General features: G+C 36.3%; 1 protein-coding gene across 1 annotated transcript in view; it reads right to left on the bottom strand.

Annotated features, from left to right (window-relative positions):
* The window catches only part of RYR3 (ryanodine receptor 3), a 150,306-nt gene that overhangs the window by 49,428 nt on the left and 78,309 nt on the right, over nt 1-22,569 (bottom strand). The window contains exons 53-66 of the mRNA XM_059848220.1: nt 21,957-22,046; nt 20,393-20,542; nt 18,780-18,842; nt 18,271-18,346; nt 17,979-18,102; nt 13,651-13,766; nt 13,298-13,365; nt 12,581-12,702; nt 10,252-10,301; nt 9,491-9,551; nt 8,105-8,343; nt 7,108-7,189; nt 3,235-3,365; nt 302-622 (exon numbers count right to left, since the gene is read on the bottom strand). Of these exons, the coding sequence (XP_059704203.1) occupies nt 302-622; nt 3,235-3,365; nt 7,108-7,189; nt 8,105-8,343; nt 9,491-9,551; nt 10,252-10,301; nt 12,581-12,702; nt 13,298-13,365; nt 13,651-13,766; nt 17,979-18,102; nt 18,271-18,346; nt 18,780-18,842; nt 20,393-20,542; nt 21,957-22,046 (1,693 nt within the window). The remainder of the gene's footprint in view (nt 1-301; nt 623-3,234; nt 3,366-7,107; nt 7,190-8,104; nt 8,344-9,490; nt 9,552-10,251; nt 10,302-12,580; nt 12,703-13,297; nt 13,366-13,650; nt 13,767-17,978; nt 18,103-18,270; nt 18,347-18,779; nt 18,843-20,392; nt 20,543-21,956; nt 22,047-22,569) is intronic.

The following is a 22,569-nucleotide window of genomic DNA, read 5'->3' on the forward strand; positions in this document are numbered from 1 at the left end:
TCTTGAAAATCAATGGATTTCACAACTCCAAATTAAGCACTAAGGCTCTTATACAGTGCATAGAGAAGAAGATTTTCAAAATCTCTTATGTAGAATAGAAAGCTCTCTACTTACAATGATGCTACAATGCATGCATATAACTAATAATAAAACATAAACATATTTCTCTTATTGCTACTTATAATTTATCTTTCTTTCATGATGGTTGTAGTTATAATTTTTTGGTATTATATCACTGGTCAATAAGGCAAATTTATTAAATATTATTAGTACAATTATCGTTCAAAAATATTTACAGTACCTGCAATTCTTTTCATCCAAGAGGCTTCATCTATTCCCAGATTGTTGTTAATGATTTTCAGAATGTTTCCAAGAACAATGCTCAGATGCTCAGATGTTATCATTGTACAGCAAGGCCCAGCACTTTGAGGAACACTCTCAGACCCTCTTTCCCACCAGTAGGATAAATAGTTGCATAGCATGGGTAAGATCACCTCAATTACATGAGGCATTTCAGTATACCTTGCTCCAGACTCTGCTAAATCATTTATTTCCTTTATTAGTCTATCCAGCTGAGGGATCTCTGGACACATTTCTTCTACTGTATCAGGCATACCTAAAACTGCAAGTAAGGGTAGAAAACCAAAATATTAATTAGCAAAATGAAAGAAAACATCTATGTTTAAACCCTAAATTCAAATGGCTCTGATATTTTCCTTCACCATCTTAGGCAGAACTAGTAGCCTTTGGGTTATGCATGGGTATCTCCTTTCATAAATTGTGTCTGACAGATGATGTGCAAATAGCAATAAAGTAAATAATAGCTGCCATAAAGCTATGGCTTTATCCTTAGGTGTTCTGCAATGATCTGGTGAGTTATGTAAAAGTGCAGATGAGAAAGCTTACTTTACAATTGGTTATACTCTGGACATTGTATTCATAGTTATTCACAATTTTTATGCTGGTTTGCCAAAGATTAAATCTACCTTGGGGAAAGGGAAAGAAACAATTCGAAATTATGGGTGGGGTTAAAATGAAATTGTCTTTAGTTCACAAACTATCTCCCACCAAAAATGCCAGGAAAGAATTCCAGTTATCGTATGCTTGTATTAGAAAATAAAGGATGCTTATTCAGCAATTAACAACCCATCGGAATCTATTTAGAGTCACAGTCACTCAAGCAAAATTCTTCCACTATTTCTGGATATGGTAATGGTTATAACACTGCCCCATAACAGCTTTTGTATGGAAAAAACCTAATGAAGCATATGAAATCAATCTACCCCTGTTTATTTTTCTTGTTTGTTTTTTAAAGGTACAAAGAATTTGGCAGTTGGTGACTCTTTCATGGATCAGTGAGGAAAATACTGAAATATTTTAAGATACGAGTCCATTGAGAGTAAGCTGGGAGAGAAGCAAGCAAAGAAATTCAATGTAGAAGGACTGATGTTCCTTTCAATAGAAGCAGAGAATGGGTAAGGCCCATTGTGGGGTTCTGTGTGTAGATGGGGAATGAGATGCTGGAAAGCAGTGCCATGGAAAGGAACCATGGACCCTGTTGGACAGCAAGTTTATTCTGAGTCAGCAGTGCCCTGGCAGCCAGGAGGGCCAACCTGTGTCCTGGGGTACATCAGGCACAGCATCACAGCCAGGCAAGGGAGGGGATTGTCCCCTCTGCTCTGGGGTGGCCTCACCAGGAGATGAGGCCTTACCTACTGTGCTCTGTTTTGGGCATCAGAATATTAAAAAAGCATCAAGCTTTTAGAGGGTACCTAAAGGGGAGGCCACAGGGATAGGGAAGGGGAAGCCTTATGAGGAGCTTTGTCTAGTCACTTGGGAAGTGGTCACAGCACCAGCCTGACAGAGCTCAAGAAGCATTTGGATAACACTCTCAGGCCCATGGTGTGATTGCTGGGGAGTCCTGTGCAGGGCCAGGAGCTGGACTCAATGATCCTTGTGAGTCCCTTCCAGCTCAGGTTATTCTATGATTCTGTGATCTGGTCTTGATCAAGCAAGGATATTTCTAGAGCTCATGATACAAGTTTGTGTCCAGACGGTTCTTGAATGTCTCTTGTGATGGAGACTCCACAACTTCTCTGAGCAATCTGGTCCAATTCACAGTCGCCCACGCAGGAAAGTTCTTCCTCATTTTAGATGAAACTTCCTGTGTATCAATTTCTGCCTGTTGCCTGTTTTCTTATTGCTAGGCACCACGGAGGAGAACCTGGCTCCATCCTCTTGACACCCTCCCTTTAGGTATTTTGTATACATTGATGAGGTCCCCTCTCAGCCATCTCTTCATGAGACTGAACAGGCTCAGCTCTCAGTCTTTTCTTGTAAGAAGGATGCTCCAGTCCCCTCGTCATCTCTGTTGCCCTTCACTGGATCAACTCCAGTCCATGTCTCTCTTGTCCTGAGGAGCCCAGAACTGGACACAGCACTCACCAGGACTGAGCAGAGGGGCAGGATCACCTCCCTTGACCTGCTGGCCGTGCTCTTCCTAATACAGGTCACAGTGGCCTTCTTGGCCACAAGGACACACTGCTGGCTCAGGGACAGTTTGTTGTCCACCAGCACCCCCAGATCTTTCTGCACAAAGCTGCTTTCCAGCAGGTCAGCTCCCAGCCTGGACTGGTCTATGGGGTTATTCTTCCCCAGGTGCAGGACCCTGCCTTTGTTGAATTTCAGGCAGTTCTTCTCTGCCCATCTGTCCAACTTGTCATGGTCCCTTTTTCATCAAGGTTTCATGGAATGAATCATATTCTGCTGGGAGTAACCTGTACCAAACTGCTTTGGATCACTGGTTAGACAACAAAACCACAGAAATTATTTTCTGGTTCACTTAAATCAGATATTATACATCTTGTATTTTTGCTACATGAGCATAGCTGTATTTTGTCAAAAATTTTTGTAATATAGATATGTACATCTTCAATTAAGCTTAAAATATTACAGTATGCATCTTTAGAAAAGCATTCAAACATCATGTTCAAAAAAATATCAAAAGATACTAGGAGAAAGAGAACATTGTTGGCACATTCTCAACAAAGCAGAGCAAGGCTAAAATGGCAAGCAATGAAACATCAGTAGCAGGACCTCTCTGCTGAGGCATAAATTCAGGGCTTTTTCATTATACAACTTCTATTATTTAGTTGGAGTGGAGTGAGCAGGGTTTTTGTTTTGGGGCTTTTTTTTTTGTTTTTTTTTTTTTTTTTTGTGAGGATCAGTACTTACTTGCTCTTTCTCTTGCACTTTTTGTGTTGAAAACAGACAGTGGATTGTAGTGGTTGAGGGAAGGCTCAAGGAATGCTACTGGAATGGCTGCCGCAAGAGATGCTAAACACTCACCCAGCGCGGGACGCTGCCTGTATATGAGAGACACTGAAAGTCATCTGAGAGGAAAAGTGTTTCAGCAGGCTTTCTGTGTCTAGCATGCGTGATAAAAAGAAGTATTAGTATTTATAGTTGATTTTTAAAATCTTCTTTAAACATCAGAAACTATCTGACAACTTCGAAAAAATTGATTTATCACATGAAAAGAACTACTGTAGATCACAGTGGTGTGAGAAAAACAGTTTTAAAAACCCCATCTCCACTAATGTTCTGGTTCTGATCAGGACAGGGTTAATTTTTGGCATGGACAGGACCCAGAAGTTATTCTATGCCACCTCATGTTATTGAGGTGGCATAGAATAAGGACAGGGTTCCTTATGGGTCAGACATTGTCAGGTGTCCGGTGTGATGGCAAGCAATTGCATGTGAATTCTTTGCCTCTTTCTTGTACACCATTGTTAGGACTGTTGCTCTTACTGTTCATTGCCTTATTTTGTTGTTGTTTCCAGTAAATTGCTCTTATCTCAACCCATGATATTCACCTTCAATTCTTCCCTCCATCCACCACAGGGACAGGGGAGGAGGGACTGAGCAAGTAGCACATGGTTTGGAGTGTTTCTGTGGGAAATACTTAGGGAATACCCTTATCTGGCACTCAACATAGGCAGGAAAGGGTGAGAATACAACATATCTGACCAGAGTGGGTAGGAAGCAAAAGTGATCCAAGCATTTATTGTATTAGGTCCAGAGCCACTGGTCTGTTCTCATGGTTGTGGTACCTAATCCTGTATCCATTCTCATATATGCAATATGTGCTCCTCATGGTGATATTTTTCAGAGCAGGGAGAGGGATGAGGATTGCTTTGTTGCTGCACTGTGTAATATCATCTTATGACATGATAACAAGGAAAATGAAGGCAATTTGGGATGATGTGTATTCAGTGCTGCTCTTCTGCCCTTACCTTGGGCACTATCTCAGGGAGTCCATTAAAAATTGTACCCAGCCTGTGGGAAGAAGAGGGTGGATAATTTTCCCCAGCTTTTCACCCCCTTTTCCTCCTTCAGGCCTGTTACCACTGCTTTTGAGGGTTTTTAACTTCCCCTGGATGTTGAGGAAAGCATGCTCTTGCTTGGTCTGCTGGGTCCTCTTGCTTTGGTCTGCCCCATGGAGTTAGAAAAGAGATTTCAGGAGAGTATTTCAGAGATCTGCCCCAAGGGTGGATAGTCACAAGGGATATGGAAGGTGGAAGAAAAGGGACCAACCTTTGATGGATGATTCTGCTCCAATGGTTTTTAAGTTTACCCCAGAGCAACTACAGTGCTTGACAAAGTGGCAGAATATTTGAAGGAAAACTGCTGTGGCAGTTTCAGGGAGGTGCAAAGTTATGCAACATGCTGGGCTCTAGGTACTATTTTTGGACTCTGCTTGGTACTAGACAGCACCCTCAGGGGGAGGAGAAGGAGGTAAGCAATGCATTGGGGCCACTCAAACTGCAGCTGAACCAGAGGAACAACCTGTGCCAGTAGCATCATCCCCTACAGAGAAGAAAAAATACAGGAGAGACAAAATCAGTTTTCTTACTGAGGGACGAAGAGGAAGTAGGGCCCTCACAAGGAGGAAGATTCAGGGTGAGAGATAATCCCATGATCCCTATCCCTGGGTGAGCTGTGTGAACAGATTTCATCCACCAGTCAGGTGAGCCCCCCGTGACCTGACTGCTCCAATGCTGGAATATTGTGACCCATGATATGAAATTGCATGGGAGTGAAGGTGAGCATCTGGGATCTGGGATCCCTGTCCTGGGATGTGGGCATTGCAAAAGGGATTGGGAAAAGGGCAGAAACTCAGCCTCTGGAGGCAACTCCTGGCAAGTGTGAGGGAAAGGTATCTTTTCAAGGGTCATCTATTAGTGCACCAAGACAAGTGAAACACCATGGAGAGAGGTGTCCAGTGAGTAGAGCATTAGGGCTCAAAGTAATCAAGAGCTACAGCATTTTGCATCCAGTTCTCAACATTTATGAATCATGGAGACTTTTCTAAAATACGTGTTCATAGTAAAATCAGAAACAACTCAAACATCCTAAAGAAGCTAAACAGTCTTTGTACAAAGGATAAAATATTTGACAAAGGAAGTTTGTCTTAACAGACCAGCATCAGGAATTGAATTAAGAATTAGTCCTGAGCCCCTGGAGCCAGCAGAACTATTATTTTAGCCATAAAAAGAGATATTTGTCTATGAAAAGTGCACTATGACTCATTCTGCAATGAAAGGTAAAACATCCCTGCCAAAATTCACTAGGAGAAAATTGTGCAATTTGATCCTGAAACTGAACATTGCTTAATTTGAATAACTGTTCAAGTCAGCTCAATCACTCACTTCTAAGTTTTCTGAAACATTGAGCATTGTGTTTGAAATCCTACTTCCCACCTAGACACTGATGTCTGCCTAAAACTGTAATTTAGGAGTCTGAGACTAGTGAAAAACAAACCAAATGAAATCCACAACTAAAATCCTCTCACACAGCCTTAGGAGAATAATCAGTTTCCTTGGAAATATCCAATCCAATCACTTTTCCATTCTAAGACAATTGCTGCCGGCAAAGGTGATGCTGCTAGCTTCAGTAGGTTTAAGGAAACTGTCCAGTGCTTACAGATTTTGCCAATCAAGTGGAGGCTCGTGCTCTGAGCTTTTCTTATTGAAAGGCAGCTCAAACACAATCATGTTTCATTTCCTATGAGGAGACCCTGGCTGCTAGTTAGATAAGGGATAAGGCACTTCCTATTTTTCCTATCAGATCCATGTAAAGGAGTATTTAGGATTTTGAAGCCCAGAAAGAGAGGAAAAGAGTATAGCTTTGTGATTAGAGAAGGATGCATGAATGCCTGAATGAGAACATACAGCTTGTGCACACATGTGCATGCATGCAGAGTAGGAGGAAAGATCTGTCCACCAGACACCTCTTGCATTTTGTATGAAAGAATTCTGAATAAACTCTGGAAGGAAGGAATTGGAAACCAGCATTCCTTACACTAGGCAAAGCCTCTCCTAACCAGACTACAGACTTGAATTTTTTTCCAGTTTAGTCTCTCTCCCCCTGTGGATCATAAGCTTTTCATAAGAAAGGCAGCAAAAATTGCCTAATCTAAAATTTTCACAAGTATTAGGATGGGTGTCCTGTGATACACAAGCAAGGAGGGTTCTATTTTCTGAGCTAACAAATACAAATTTGATCTCCTTCTATTGGAAGAAAGGGCTTGAAACATAGCAGAACAACTAGATTCTTAAAGGAATTGTAGACCTTGGTCATTTTTAAATACAAGTAACTGGTGGTTTTCTTTGTAGAGCTAATGGTTGTCAGAGTACTCTACATATCTCAGGATTTTATGCTCAGGACAACTCTTTTGAGAACTCTTTATAGACTTAGGTGTGAAACAGATGCTTCCTACTTAGTACTCAGCCTACTTATCACAGCAATATGTGGCAGAAAAACTTTGAGAACCTAATGGCAACTTGAAGAAAAATTTAGCTTTTCCTATGGGAAAAATAGACTCTGCAGATACACTGCCATATGTAGAATTAGTTATTTACTTCTATTGAGGGTTTTTTCCCTGTGGAATTGAATGCTGAAGTATAGCAACTATTTTCAAGGGAAAGTGTATTTTAAACATCTCTCACTCTTTCAAATTCACCTTTCATTCAAACTGCTTTATTGCTTAAGCAACAAACTCCTAATGAAAAGAAAATTTTGCATGCTGAGTTTTACACTTAATACCTTTCAACATAGATGTTCTTTCCAGTCCCAAGGGAATAGAGGCTACAAAGAATTCTGTAACATGAAACTTGTACATCACCCACTAGAGGAAAATGAAAATGCATTATCAGTATTTATTCAGCTAAGGATTACTTTTCAAATATCAAACATCTGTTTTATGCAATATCTTAAACAGTATCTAAAACTTTTAGCACATATATCACTGGACATTTTGAGTGTCCATACTCCACAGGGTACTTACCTGCAATGTCTCTAATTCCTGGTCTATCATCTACATTCATTCCAAAGCCTACCAGATCATTAGATATTCCAAGAGGACAACAGACACTTATTAATAGATATTCCAGGTTATCACACTGGCAGAGGACAATTTTAAGCTAAACAACATCATTCTGTGTGTGTGTCTAACCTTTAAGTAAATGATCTAAAGGTTCACCATATTTTTAAGAAATTATTTTCATGGTTATCCATCTTTTAATTATGACCTAAATATATCCAAAATTTTGGAACATAATTACAGACATTAAAAAATAATAAAACAATTTAGCATATTGCTGAATCTCAATGAGTAATTTCAGTATTTTTAAACCAACAGATGTTAAAAACAGGGAAAATTTAAATTCAAAGACCTGCAGTGGTTTTCCCATGTAAGTGAAAATCCACAGGGAACTTATAGTGAGTTGTCTCCTTTAATACAACAAAACAGTACTTTTGTATGGAAGACTAGTTGGATACACATATTTAGAGAGCACTTAAAGGGATATTTTAGTTTCCCTCTCAATGTTTTAAGAAATATTGTGCATAATTAAGCCTATTGAGTATTATTTTTAAACATGTACTAGAAATAAGGTACTATGCTGCTAATTTCAGAATTAATTCTGGAAATGTACATGTTACTGAAAACAGAAATTCATTCTCTGAATCCATGCAGTCATTACTAAAAAACATTTGTAGCATTTTAACACAATAAAATTCCACATTAAAATAAAATACTTACAAAGTAAATCTATTCCAAAGTGATATTGTGAAATATGTTCAAAAATTGATGTTAAGATTGGTAACAATGCTACTGTAGTATAATTGATATTCTGTGAAACACCCTTGATTTGTGTTCGTGAATGAGTAAATTTTCCCAGTTTAAGATTTTCAGAAGTTTTTTCCAAGTCTTCAGCTGCATTTTCAAAAAAGGCCCGCAGTCCTGCTTTAACAAGCTCAGATCCTGATTTCATAACAGTTCTGAAAAAAAATAAGGGAAAAAATATCAAATTTCTCTTGATATTTAGTAGTTGTGTGGAGATACATGTACAGGTTAGTTACATTTTGTCAGTCATTGAAGACACCCACCTGTATAAGGGGACTTCACATTAGGAACAGGAAAGAGCACTGACATCTAAATAGCAGTATAAGCAACAATTTCCTTTGAGTATTCAATACAAAATAATAACAGAGACCCTGATTCCACAGTCTTGCCTTTCCAGGTTTTTGTGGTCTGCTTTTAAATATGATAATGCCTTCTCAGTAAATGTCAAAAGTCATGAGAAAGCTTCTCTATAAAATATGCTCAAAACCCCCAAACTCTAATTGCTATAGTTTTATGGGAGCCACAATAACTAGGTGTGTAAGTCAGGATACTTCAAAGACCCTAAAGCTAGAAAATGCAAATGCAATGCCAGAATCACAGTCCCATTCATTGACTTCTTGCATGCTTCTCTGACACTTTTCTGAAGATGCCAGCGCTGTTCAGAACAAGTTCACAATAAGTTCATTATCAGGCTGCTGTGTAATTTATCCAGGTCAGAAAACAGCTCAAATTCAAAAAACCATTCTTGCCTCTGTTTTAATCTACACAATCACTTCAATGATAAGCAGTAAAAGTTAGCAAATATAACTATGCCCATATATTAATGTACTCTGCATACTTCTAATGACAAATTTTACACTATGCACTAAACTTTCTTAATATCTGCAGGTATCAGTACATGAACATGTACTAGAAATAAGGTACTATGTTGCTAATTTCAGAATTAATTCTGGAAATGTACATGTTACTGAAAACAGAAATTCATTCTCTGAATTCATGCAGTCCAGTTCCAATGGTCATGTCATTTATATCTCCCCATGAGGTCTTCAAATGACCTTGGAAATGTTGACAAGTGTTTTCAGTGGTTGAATGACAGATATTGAGCAGAAACACTTGAGATATTGAACTTGAAACACTTTAGACAAAATTTACTACTGTGGAGGGCGATATCTGAATTGTTGATGCTCTGAAGATCGTTGATTACAAATAAAGATTAAAAAAATACAGAAGCAATCCAGTTGTTTCTGAAAAGCTCTGTGAAACCCTGGTAGTTTGCAGCATGGACAAAAGTGTCAAACTTACCGTGTGTCAAGAGACTGAGCTAAGATGTGCAGGCAGTTCACCATTGTAGCAGAATCACTTCCTGGTTAGAAAGAGATGCTATGAGAGCACAAAAGCACGGGAAACATACCACCACTAATGATCCAGAATGGCCTTACTGATGATGCACAGTTTAAACAAGACATTACATAAGTCTCCCAACTTCAGTCACTGAGCAGGGAGTTAAGTCTGGTGCTAGAAATAACTTTTAATTTTTTTAAGTCAATTTCCGTACAAGAACCAAACAGAATAATTAATGTCTACTCGGGGCACATTTTTACCACCTAACCTCACAGCATTCTGAACTCTGTATCTTGTAGCACTTACAATTTTTTAAAAATTTTTTTTCCAATATCTTTGTAGGAGGTGTATTATTTTTCCTTACATCCTCTTTTATCTATTGAGAAATTAGTCTATTGGATTCAACGGCTGGATGAGAGAAATCAAAATAATTACTGTAAGATTACTTTTGAAAAGCTAAAAGTTACTGAAAAGATTTTATTTTTGATATATTTTTCATGGAGTCTGGAGATATGAAAATGTGCTGTTTCTTCCTGCTTCAACACCCTATATATTTTACTAAGTGCTAGCTTCAGAGCCATATTCAATGCCCTTACAGATTTCCCTAGAAGCTTATGGAGCATTTAATAGAATTTTGGCGATAGTTGTGAAAATCTTCAGGGAAGAGAAACAATAGTTACGTACTCTTTAGATTTTTATCAAGCTCTTTCTTAACTACTTACCAAAAAGTGAGATCCTATGTCTAACAAGAGCAGCTAGTTTGCAGAACAGGCTAAAGCAGAGAAAAACAGAGAGAGCGAAACAGGACAAAGATGAAAGAGTTATTTAGAATAGGAGGTAAAGCACAGTAGGAATATGAAAAGGAAAACACAACATAGTTCCTGGAAAGTGTACTTTGAGTGATACTTTGAAAAGTATACTTTGAAAGTGTACTTTGAGTGATGATGATTAACAGTCAACTGCATTAGGCAGAGTAACATGTTAAAGCTCCTGAGATCTTTCATTTTCTATACTTCGCCACTTCAGAAGTGCCTTGAAATCTAAAACTTACTTTTGACAGTGGTCTTCAACAATTGCCTACTATATGGCTGAGTCATTCGTTATGGCTATTATTTCTGAATAAGAATTTTTTTTTTGTAGGGACAAGAAAAAATGAGAAAAATTTTAGTGTTTTAGTTGGCATTCTGCAGGAAATGGACTTTAAAAATCTTCATACTTTCAAAATAATTTGCAAGAATGTCATTTATAAATAAATAAATAAGTCTGTGTTTAACCTCTGATGATGATAATATGAATCCTAAATATATACACACTAGAAGAGCTTCTGGCAAGTGTATCAGATACTTGCATATCTAACCTACATGTCAAAATAGTAGGATAATTAAGAGAATATAGTATCAACACCCTGAAGATTAAAGGGGTTACTTCAACAAAGACAGCTGACAGACTTACATATCATTTGGGCCATACTTTACAGGATGGAATTAGGGCATAAGAAAATGAAGCATATACCTTAGGACTTGGTATGGTCTCATACTAACCACAGATTTTTATTGTTATCTTCACAATGGTAGGGAGATACTATACTTCCTATAAGATGAAAATGGCAGATAGTCACTTCTCTCAGTGAAGGGTGCACAAAGAATTATATTTCTGCAGTTGTGCTAGCAGGTGCTTGTGCTAGACTTCTAACTTCTTCACGTGCCTTTGTAAAGCCACTTCTATAGCCCTAGAACACATCGTCCTACCTTCATTGAGAGCTGACTGACTTTAGAGAAGTAACAGGAGTACTCAGAGAGGAAGCATGAAATGGAAATGAAATGAAGTGACACTTCCATCCTCCTGAGCCTGAGTTGTCTTTCCCAGTTCCTGGAGGACTGTCTTGCAGGTTTGTAAATATCTGAGAGCTGGGTAAAGCAGAATCTGGGGACTTAGCACTCTTACACACAACTGCTCCATAAGGACCCCCCCACATAAAAGATGGAAACAAAGGGTAATAATAATTTAGAGAAATGCAAAAATGTGTTGAGAGATAAATTGAAGATTGGAATCTAGGAAGCTGAGCCCTAGGCCTGATCTTCTGTAATAACACATAACCTTTACTTTCAAATTTTATAGCTACTTTCCACTGGGAAAAGCAGTTAACTCTGGTCAATACAGTGAAGGAAAGTTAAAGAAATCTGAGAAACTGACACCTAAACTAAGAAAGCACAAGAGTAAAACAGTCTGAAATACTGTGGCACAAAATTTCCAAAAGAAAGTAACTGGCAGCATACCACAAGGGAAAGGAAAAAAACCTGGCAAATCATTAAAGTCATAGCTAAAACACAATTAAATATTATTTAATATTATTTTCAAATTTTAATCACAGGAAAGAGAAATTCCTGTTTTCATATAGGCAGCACATTCTAAATTAAGAGGCATTTATTCTTAACAGAATTTTCTAGAATGACTTTGTGTCAAATGGTTGATTCCATCCAAACAGTAAAGGCATGCAAAAAATATGAAATTCCAGCAATACTTGTGCAAGGGAAAAAGTAATTTTGTGTAGAATCTGCATTTCCCCCTAAAAAGCTGCCTCAGGGTATTTTAAACATTTTTTTAGTAGCTGAACATTTAAATAAGTGTGAGATCATTTAAATGAACCAACAGTAGAAAGAGTTTTAATCAGAAACTGCCACCCACAATGAAACAGAACCCCACAGGAAAGAAACTAAGTAATTCAACTGCGCACAGAATAGTTTATTAGTATTTTGATGTTATCATCTACAATTACATATTGTAAAATAAATAATTATTATATATACTAAACTCTTTAATTGTGATATATATATATATATATATATATATATATATATATATATATATATATATATAAATAAAATAAGGAATACAAAGATGAGGAATTTTATTCTCTCACGGTCATTCTCATGTAGAATAAAATATTCACTTTCCAGGTAAGGAAAATAAGCTTTTGAACTATCTATCTTTCTCTACAATCTTTGGTTATCTGAATAAAACCCTACTATGGATAACTTTGATTTTACTTACCTTGCTACCATTTCCTTTTCCTTATTTGATGCATATCCACTGCTACTGAGGGTTTTTGATGGAGAAGAGAGGAAGTAGAGGCAGTGATTTGTAAAGTACTGATCAACCAATGGTAAAAGAACCTAAGAAATATAGACACAAAATATATTTTTTACAGAGCACAAAAGTAAATGTAATAGCAATGCTTTGATTGGTCAAAGTTCATAAAAAGAATTTTAGCTCTTTAACAACTGTATTTTTTTATTTCAAACACAAACTCATGTAAATTAAAAATTGGAGTCTTAAAACTTTATTCAAAATTACATAAATAATAAACAGACTTCCACAGAGATATCTGGTTTGGATCTAGTACTGCATAGGAGTATTTCTTTCTGCTAATTAGTTGATATGCACTTCAGTGATATCTTGTGGCAAAAAAATCAGATTAAATTTATATATTCAGTGAGAATATTTAATATCATGTAATGAATAATCTGCCTTTTAAATTTTATGTTCTTTCTCATACAGAAAGAGATATATTGAAGTATTTTGAAATATTTGAATCCAGCAAATAAACTGAGATATTTTTGAACACATTTAAAAATATTTGATAACACTTTGATTATTTATCATAAAAAATGGAAAATATATATTTCCATTATGTGAAAAGCAGTCTAACATTATAAATTTATATATTCTGCATAGTGGAACATATATGAACATGAAGTAATCACTCACTTTAGCAAAGAATTTTATTTCTTGGTCATGTGGAGATTTTTCAGTTTTTCCACTGGTTACAATGGCTTCTGCAAGGATGCAATCAAGGCAGACACAAATAAAAAGCTGTCTAATAATAAATAGCACAATAGATCTTTCTGATAGACTTAAAAAATTAGTTTTACTCAAAAATAAAAGAGCAGAAACTGTTTAGCTAGTTACAAATGTTCAATAATTTAATCTGAAAATTAAAAGACATTATTCAAGTTTCTTAAATGCAATAAAAATAGTGATCACTAAAATTGTGAACCTATAAATCAAATATTTAAATATCAACAATTCTAACTATTTAAAAAAAAAAATCTGTAACTTACCCAAATGTGCAATAAATTCTTGAGCAGAATCAACATATTTTAAAATTTTCTTCAGAAATTTAAAGGCAAACCTCTTTTCCATGGATGAAGCATCCAACTCCATGTCATTCAGGCCCCTGTTTTGAATAGGATTAAGAGAAGTAGCATTGATGATGACAGTAGTACAAATAGGGACAGTACTATGAAGCATTTCATGCTTTTTTTTAAAATTATGGTTAATTTTCCATGAGAAGGAGAAAATGACCATGGTAACACTTAATGATCAACGGTCTAGGAGGAAATAGAGAAAAATGAACTGACTTTAATAAGAGGTCTTTAATAAGAGGAACCGACTTTAATAAATGATAGCTTATGAATAAAGTATCCAAAATGCATGTATTTTAGGATAAGAACTTTAGAGAGCTACCTCATTGCACGAACAAAGCCATCATGCATCTGTACCTAACAAAGTAATGCATTGGTCACTCAATTTCTACTTCTGGCACATTTACATTCCAAGTGTTTGGGAAGTCAGCAGTTGCACCTTTACAAATTCAGCCTAAGTACTACCCTTCATTTGATTAGTCACTGTTAGACTTCATTTTGTCCTTCTATTTTATGAAGGAACAAAGCCAAAATTACTTCAGCTACTAAATGAAAACTTAAATGTTAGTAACAGACTATTATATTATTAAATCATCGAAAAAATTTCAACAGAATACAATAACTTCTAAAGAGGCATATATTGTTTACTTTTTAAGATAAATTCATATACATAAATCATGGCTGATCATTCAAGATATTAAAGAGGAATAAAAATACATGTGGTCGTCTGGGCCTGATTTAAAGTACTGGATTTGATTTTAAGTACAAGTGAAACTTACATGACCAAAATTCTAAAATTCTTTAGGATTACACACAAATTAAGGTTGGAAGGAGTAGGTTCAAGGATTGAAATCTCATAATGACCCTGGAGATCCTATAATATTTGGCCACCCTCAAAATAATGGTGAAATATTTTATTATATCTAACTGGAATTTTCCTTGTAACAACTTATTACTTTTGAGGAGTTAGTGTTTGCCCTCTTTTTCTCTATAACCTTCCATGAAGTAGTTGAAGATAGACATAAATCCTATTGTAGCCTTCTGTTTTAAAGCTGAAAAATTCAACCACTCCTCAGAGGCTCTCCTGGCATGACATTGGCATCCATCCACAGAGCATCTCAGTGACCTCCCACTTGAGTGACTTTGTTCTCAATGTCTTCCTTAAAACCAAAACTGGTACAACACATCCTGAGAGAATCTCATGATCCATCAACCTGCAGGACACACCTGCTGATAAAGCCTGGTACACAGTCAGCTTTCATCATCACAGGGACACATTCCTGATTCATGTTCAACTTGCACAATTCAAAGAGCTTTTCTGCACATCTGCTCTAAGGCTTGGCTCCCCTACTCCTGGGATTACTCCAGCCCAGGTATAGGACTTTGCATTTACCTTTGCTAAAACTCATAAGATTTCTGTCAGCCCATTTCTCCAGACTATCAAAGCTCCTCTGAGGGGTAGCCAAACTCTCCAATTCATTGCTAAGGGTTCATTCCACAAATCTGCAAACAATGCTTTCTGTCTTGGCATCCAGGACAAGAACAGGGATTTTTTTTTTCATTACCCTTTTGAAGTCACTTAATTCTATACATTTTTAAACTTATTCTATTTTCAAATGTACTTGCTTTCAAAAATCATTAATTCTTTCATCTTCATTTCCTTGAGGTTCTCTTGTACTTTTGTTTAGTTTACAACTTCTTCATAGTCTCTTTTTTCCAATATCAAAAGAACTAAACTCTGATTCAGATTTGCTATTGGTAGATAGTGGGTGACACCTGTGACATCTAACTGCTTTATCAAGTGAGGAAGTGACTGAGTGACATGAAGGAAAACCTCTGGTGAATCATAAATGGCTACTTCATCTGCTACTATACAGCCTCTTCAAGCAGAAACAGATAGGAGGACTCAGCCTTTATCAGTTAAGAGAAAATAACCTGGCAAAGGACATGCAGACTACAGAGGAGCTGACCAGTGTGTCAGAAGCAGGGAAGAAGGAGGGAACTGATAGTTTGTGGCACTGAGGCAAAAGCAAGAAAGGAACAGGAAAAAAGAAAGTTGCTGGACTCACTTCTGTGGTATAAGAAAATGATCATTTGTACTGAGAGTCCTTACCACTGGTATGGGAGTAAATTAGGGAGGAAAAATGGAATATTAAATTGGCAGTTGAAAAACGGCTATAAGAGAAATCCACGTAAAAAAAGTAATTCTGGGAGAAGGCAGATGCAGCAGAAATTTTAACAACAACAAAAAATCTAATAATAAAATATATGCTCTTGACCATGTCAGAACACAGTTAAGAGGAAAGAAATGGTTATAGTCTAGGGGAAGAAAGCCAGAGAACCAAGGAAGACATTTCAATCCCATTTTAAACACAAACTTAGTAGGACTCTAACCTCCAGTCTTAGTTTAATTTGTGAAAAAAAAAATAAATTTTTTAGAGTTCTAGTTTGTATACTTTGATGACTCTTAATTTATCACCTGTGCAATCAAATAATTTAGTATGAATTAACAGCTATGTATGCTTGAGAGGCATCTTCTGCTGCCTCACCTTCACAAAGGAGACTAAGTACTTATCTGTATTTTCAGTGATGTCACGGTAAATATTTTCTTTTTGAGTTTATAAGAAGTCCTGGTTCCTAAGAGATTACACATAATTTCCTAAATATTGAAAGATGTTGATAGGTCTGTGAAGTATAAAAAACAATATCCAAAGAGCTTGCAGAGGTTTAAAGATGTGTAACAAAATTATGTGTTGGTTCTAATACATACTTGAGTAAGGCCTTATAGATTTATCTGTATGTCATAAACACACTAAGTGTTTCAAAAATGTTCTCAGCAAAGAGCAAAAAAACCCAAAAACAGAGGCAGATGGTATATGTGAAGCACACATGCTGTTCCGCCTATACATTTCCAATTATAAACAATTCCTGTGTTATAATGATTAGTCCAACGTTTTCAAGAATGACATCTTGAAATGTGATAATTGCAATGAGTACTTCAAAAGATTTTTTTTATATACATATGCATATATTCATCTGAAAAAAACACTGGAAAGATGATAATCTTGATTCATTCTGATACAATCACAGCAAACTCTCTGTCCATATCAATGAAGAGTTTGAACATGCTTTTTCAAGTTGATTTGTCCCATGATATAACGCTGAAAAAATTGATTTCCTGACCCAAACACACGCAGCTGCAAAATTTGAGCATTTCCATTCGTGTTTCAGAAGATCATTCATTTGCACTAAGTAGACCAGCTTTTCTCATTCAATGGCTCTGAAGCATCTATGGAGGTTATAAAAATATTTGGTGGCACACCTACATATTGGATTCAGGCTGAGAGCCTACATATGTGGCAGGAAGGAATTTTTCTCTGTAGTACTACAGAAATATATTTAGAACTGTTTTCCCATCTCTTAGAAATATTATTAATTCTTGAAGTTAACAAAGTTACATTTTGAAGATGCTAAAAATGGGTTTTCATAAATTTCTGAGGATACTTTCAATAGAATAAAAGACTTGAAATGTAGAAATAGGTGAAAACAGGAAAGGTCTGACTCTGTGCATGTACAGAAAAATTTGTTCATGGATACAATTTAGTTCACAAAAATGCTGAATGCCAGAAAATTGAGGTTTCCTATGTGTTCAGGAGTTTCTCATCAAATAAAAGAGGAGAGTTGTAGTATAGTAATTCACAATTCCATCATGTAAAGCTACATATTACAGTAACAAGTCCTCACAGGCCAGCTTACTTTGAGACACAGCAATTCAATCTGCAGTAAAACTAAGGATGTTTATGCTTTTGCTACAGTAGAAGTTAGTGCCCACAAAGTAGAGCCACTTTGTGTTATTACTTTACAGAACTCAAAGCAATATTTCTTTTCAGAAACTGGATTAAAAAGCAGTTTTACATAGATATGTTTCAGTATCAGACCTCAGATGAATTTTCCCATGATCCTTACTGACACTGCTGGCTGCTAACTTAGACATTTTAAATTATCCTCTTGTTTAATTACCCTACTGTTGCATTTTGCATTTACTATGATTACATACTCATTAAAAATGTTGCCTGAACATGCTGTTTTAGAAGAGTCTTTCTGAACATGAAAATAACTCTGATTGCTAGAAGACATGCTGAACAGTAATTATGTTAATAACTGCCAGTCTGCAGGGAGATAAGACTGACATGCTGGTTTGGGCACTGAATGCAAGCAAGCATCTGAAAAAATGTGCAACTCACCGAGATATGATTATCCCATTGACTTGAAGGAATTTAAACAGCTCCTGTGCCTTTTCACGGTCCCGTGATTTCTCCTTGGCTGTCAATGTGTCATAAGGTACCAGTAAAGGATGACTACCTCCACCTTTAGTAAGTTGAAAGAACTGTAAGTTTTTCTGCTCTAAGATTTGTTCTGCCTTATGTACAAAAGTAACTATTCATTTTGATTGTCTTACACTGTCATCTTTCAGATTGTTTCTTCTCCCTCATTCTCCTTGTCTTTTTTGGTGTGATTTGCAGGATTGTGGCTTACCTTTACTTTCCAACTCCATTTTCTTCTTTTTGGCCCATATATTATGGTAGTTTTCTGCCATTACCTCAACCATTCCCTACATTAGCATCATAAAAAACAATATGTAAGATTAGGTGATGATTAAAAATTCTGTAACTCTACATAGTTTCACAGTCTTAAGTCTACAGTCTTGTGATAAAGGAACATCACAGTTACGTGGAATTTCTCTATTCTTCTGTTCTTTGAAGTCAGCACAAGCACAGGATACACATATTATAGCATGCTATTGACAGCCCCTTCCCTAACTTCATGCTGAATTTTTTCTGGGAACTCAGGAAGCACCAATGGCATGAACAGTGGAAATTTCATCTTTCAGTATGTAAATAGCATGCACCCTTTCTACAACATCTTATCATAACTACAGTCCCAGTTACACTCATAAAACCTAACAAATTTCAACTCATTAATAATAATAAGACTAAGTACATCCATTCCTTTCCGCATAATATATGCAAAACACAAATACGAACCTGAAGCTCCCTAGAAAGTGCCACATTAGAGAGATCAAGTGGTGTTGGGCTATACCCATTTCCCTGCAGGGGAAAAGAAAATTATTCTCAGATAAAATAATTTCAGATAAAAGAATCAAATAATCCATTACCACATCTCTGTTACTGACTTGATTAGAGTAACACCATTCCCAACTTTATATTTCTTGTGGAAACTGTTCACCTATTTTGCAATGTACTGAAGGCACTGGATGATTAGAGAATGGGTTTGCTAGTGTGGAAGCATGCAGGTTGCTGCAAATACTTAGATCTCTCTATTCACAATAGGTGGCAAGCTGCAAAGAAGTAAGGTTTTAGCCTAGGAGGAAACCAATCATGAGACATACAAGATGTCCTTTCAAAACATGACAGAACCATGTGGGAATAGTCTGAGTGAGCCCTGTGCTAAGGATGAGACAGTACAACAAAAAGATAAATTATTTTCTTGAGGAAATTAAAGACTAAGAAAAAGTAGGTGTGTAGTGTATGAACACAATCTTCAACTGGTTTAAGTGAGAAAGCTCCAGTTCAAAAACCTGTGAGAGGTGCATGTATGTGTGAATGGTTACATATAAATCAGTGATTTCAAACGTCTACTCTAGTTAATTATGTGCTGAAAACCTCTACTCTGTCATGTTTTTGTCATGCATCTTCTTGGCCAAGAAGGCCCAGATGCAGAGCAAGTTCAACTGGCTGGAAGCAGAGATTCCAGAGACAGCAGAATTTCCTGTAAGGGAGTGAGGTTTGCTGAAGAGATAAGAAATACTGAAGTATTATCTTGTAATGAGTGCTCAGGGGCCTCTTTGGTAAGCAAACAGTGGGCTTGGAGAAGGAACTCAACACAGGCTTAAGGTGCCAGGTGCTGATGCTCACAGGATCAGTGCTGGTGCAAGTGTACATAAGGAAGTAGTTTGTGACACAACTTTGCACACTCCTTCCAGGACTTGTGCCCAATGCACTGCTTCTTAACTCTCACTATATTTATGTACACATGTGTGAAATTCACCTTGAAGGGTGCAATACCAATTCTCCAACACATTTCATAATTTTAAACAGCTTTCCTCCTCCTCCAAGACATATTGACCAGCAGCCTCAACATGCAATTTTAAAAATCTACAAATGGAAAAAAATCTATCATCACCTGAAATTTTTGCCTGTAGATTTGGAAAAAAAAAAAAAAAAAAAGCAAATGTGCAATCTGTCGGTCATAATTATAATCTTAACAAAAGCCCATGTTAGGCTCTTCTGTTTGACCAATCAAAAAAATATTGCTATATTTTTTTTTATAAAATTAAGGACTTTAAATGCTTTGTCTGTTTTCTTTGAATGACTATATTAAAAAGTTTTTCAGTTCTTCTAAGAAAATTAATATCTATGGTCTCTTATAGCCTCATTGTCTTAAAAGCTTTTTGGAATCTCCTCTTCAGGGTGGCACAGTGTTTATTGTAGTGACATGACTTTTAATCTTAGAACTCTACCATTAAAAGTTTCTTTTCACTAAAAGAAAATAAAATTGACAAAATTGTTAATAATTTATTGGTAAATTAATTAACAGGCCTCTTGTTTTTTAAAATCAAGGTGTTGTTCTACCTTACCTGACTAGACTGAGATATGCTACGAAGCTTTTCATTTTCACGCTGATGTATCATTGCTTCTCCTCCCTCCTTGGTCCTTTCTAGGCTCCATCCCAAAGCCAACATGGTTTTCAATGATTCTCTGGCAGGCCAACGATAAATCTCCTTTTCCTTTGAAGAAATAATTCAAATTTTTTTCTGTATTTAGTAAGTAGTCCAAGCACAATAAAAATAGTCTGTCCTTCTCTACTAAGTGCCAAGTACCACAAAATTATAAAAAATTTTTATATTCTATGAGAACACAAAATATAGTTCTTTTTACATGAGAGAAAAGCTTTGAAACACCTGCAATAAAAAAAATATTCTTAATGGCATTTATTTCTGGGATAAGAGTTAGAACCTAACAGCACTGCAATGAGCCCTGGAGCAATAATGTATATTGGATCTAGAAACTTATTCATTAATTCCATCAGCACAAAATAATAAAAGAAATGATGGTACTGTGAGTGCTAAAAATTAGTTAAACAATTTTGTATCTTCAAATGCATCAAGCACCCAAGACCGTTTTTTAGTCTTCCTGAATTTATATCTACTCACAGATACAGAAGGTTACTGAACTATACACGTCTTCATATAAACACAGTTACCAATCAAAAAATAGGCAGCAGCCCATATTCCAACACTCCTTTGAAAAGTAAAAGTGTAAGAAAAAGTCTGAAAATTTGTGGCAAAATTCTGAGTATGCTATATTAAGACTTTTCAAATCAATTAAATAACAATACTTCAGGTTGCATCATAAACCAGTTGTTCAAAATAACAGCTTTTAGGGATAGACCTGATTTTTATGTTCAAAACTGCTAATTTCAGACAATTCAGAAAATTCTCTTTGAACTGCTTAAATAACAACCAACGATGCTTTGGTTCCTCTCCAAAGATTCCAAAGCAATTTACAAACCTTAGGAAATTCAACCTCCTTAATCCCTCTGGATTCTTGTCATGTCTATTTTCTAAACAGGAAATATCTGGTGAGGAGGGACATATGTAATTGACTTGTGTCTCCCAATGAATCATTACTAAAATAAGTAACAGAATTCAAATTCACTTTACTGTTCTGACAACTAGAAGACATTTGTGCCTAGTCAAGAAATTCAAAATACTTTTAATGTGTTTCTGCATTTTCAACTGAATCATCTCCTACGCACTTTTTACATTTTTCTACCATCTTTCTGGAAGACAAAATTGCCTTCATATATTTTAGATTACAGTTTCATTAAAGTTCATGAGTTTCTGCCAGTCATTCCTCATCCATGGAAGCCTGAAAATCTGTGCTACTAATACTTCTGAATTCAAATTTGCCGAGGCCTATGAAGAAACAATTAATGTTATGCCTAATGTAAGTAAATTAGACAAGACTCAGGGTAAGATTAACTGAAAAATCACTTCAGCAGAAAGTTGTATCTACTAACTGTAAGAATTCTTGTTTGTTCCTCTGCCTGACATTTAACAGAATATATTTGAAATGGATTTTTAAAAGCACACAAATCAATCTACTTAATATTGATGCAGCTGAAATTTACTCTATTACCTTTTCAGCTAAAGTTTTGAAAGGCCTTATTAATGGGTGAGTCTTCATATTTTCATCCAGTGAAACACCATATTTCCATCCACTATTAGTCTGAAAAAGAAAAAAAAAGACAACTGCAAACCCCAATGAAGTAACATGAGACCAGCATTGATGAGTGAGAGCAAATTTCAGTGTCCTTTGTCACATCAAACTGCTAACCCACTCCAAGAGCTGCTCAGTGCCACAGGGGAGGATCTGTGGGCATGCAGGAACAAAACACACCTGAGACAGAAGGGATGCCACCTGTGAGCAGTGGGTCTCACAACACCAGTCCTGAGCCTAACTTACACTGGCCCCTTTCAAGCAGACTCATGCATTGAGACAGCACTGACTGTCCCAAAATACAATAAATATACTGTCCCAGTTCTCTACAGACACTAAAGTCAGAAACATAGAGAAGAATATGTAACATTAACAGACCAAGAACTGAAGGACGTAACTAATGAATCCTTTACCTTAAAGAAAAGTAAGTGAAATTTATGGTTTGAAATTATTCTGTGCATATTTACATATGCATATGTATGTGTAACTTCCTATACAAATTTGCATACATAGCCCCCCCCAAACAAGAGAA

The sequence above is a fragment of the Haemorhous mexicanus genome, chromosome 6, assembly GCF_027477595.1.
Source record: "Haemorhous mexicanus isolate bHaeMex1 chromosome 6, bHaeMex1.pri, whole genome shotgun sequence".
Classification (NCBI taxonomy): domain Eukaryota; kingdom Metazoa; phylum Chordata; class Aves; order Passeriformes; family Fringillidae; genus Haemorhous; species Haemorhous mexicanus.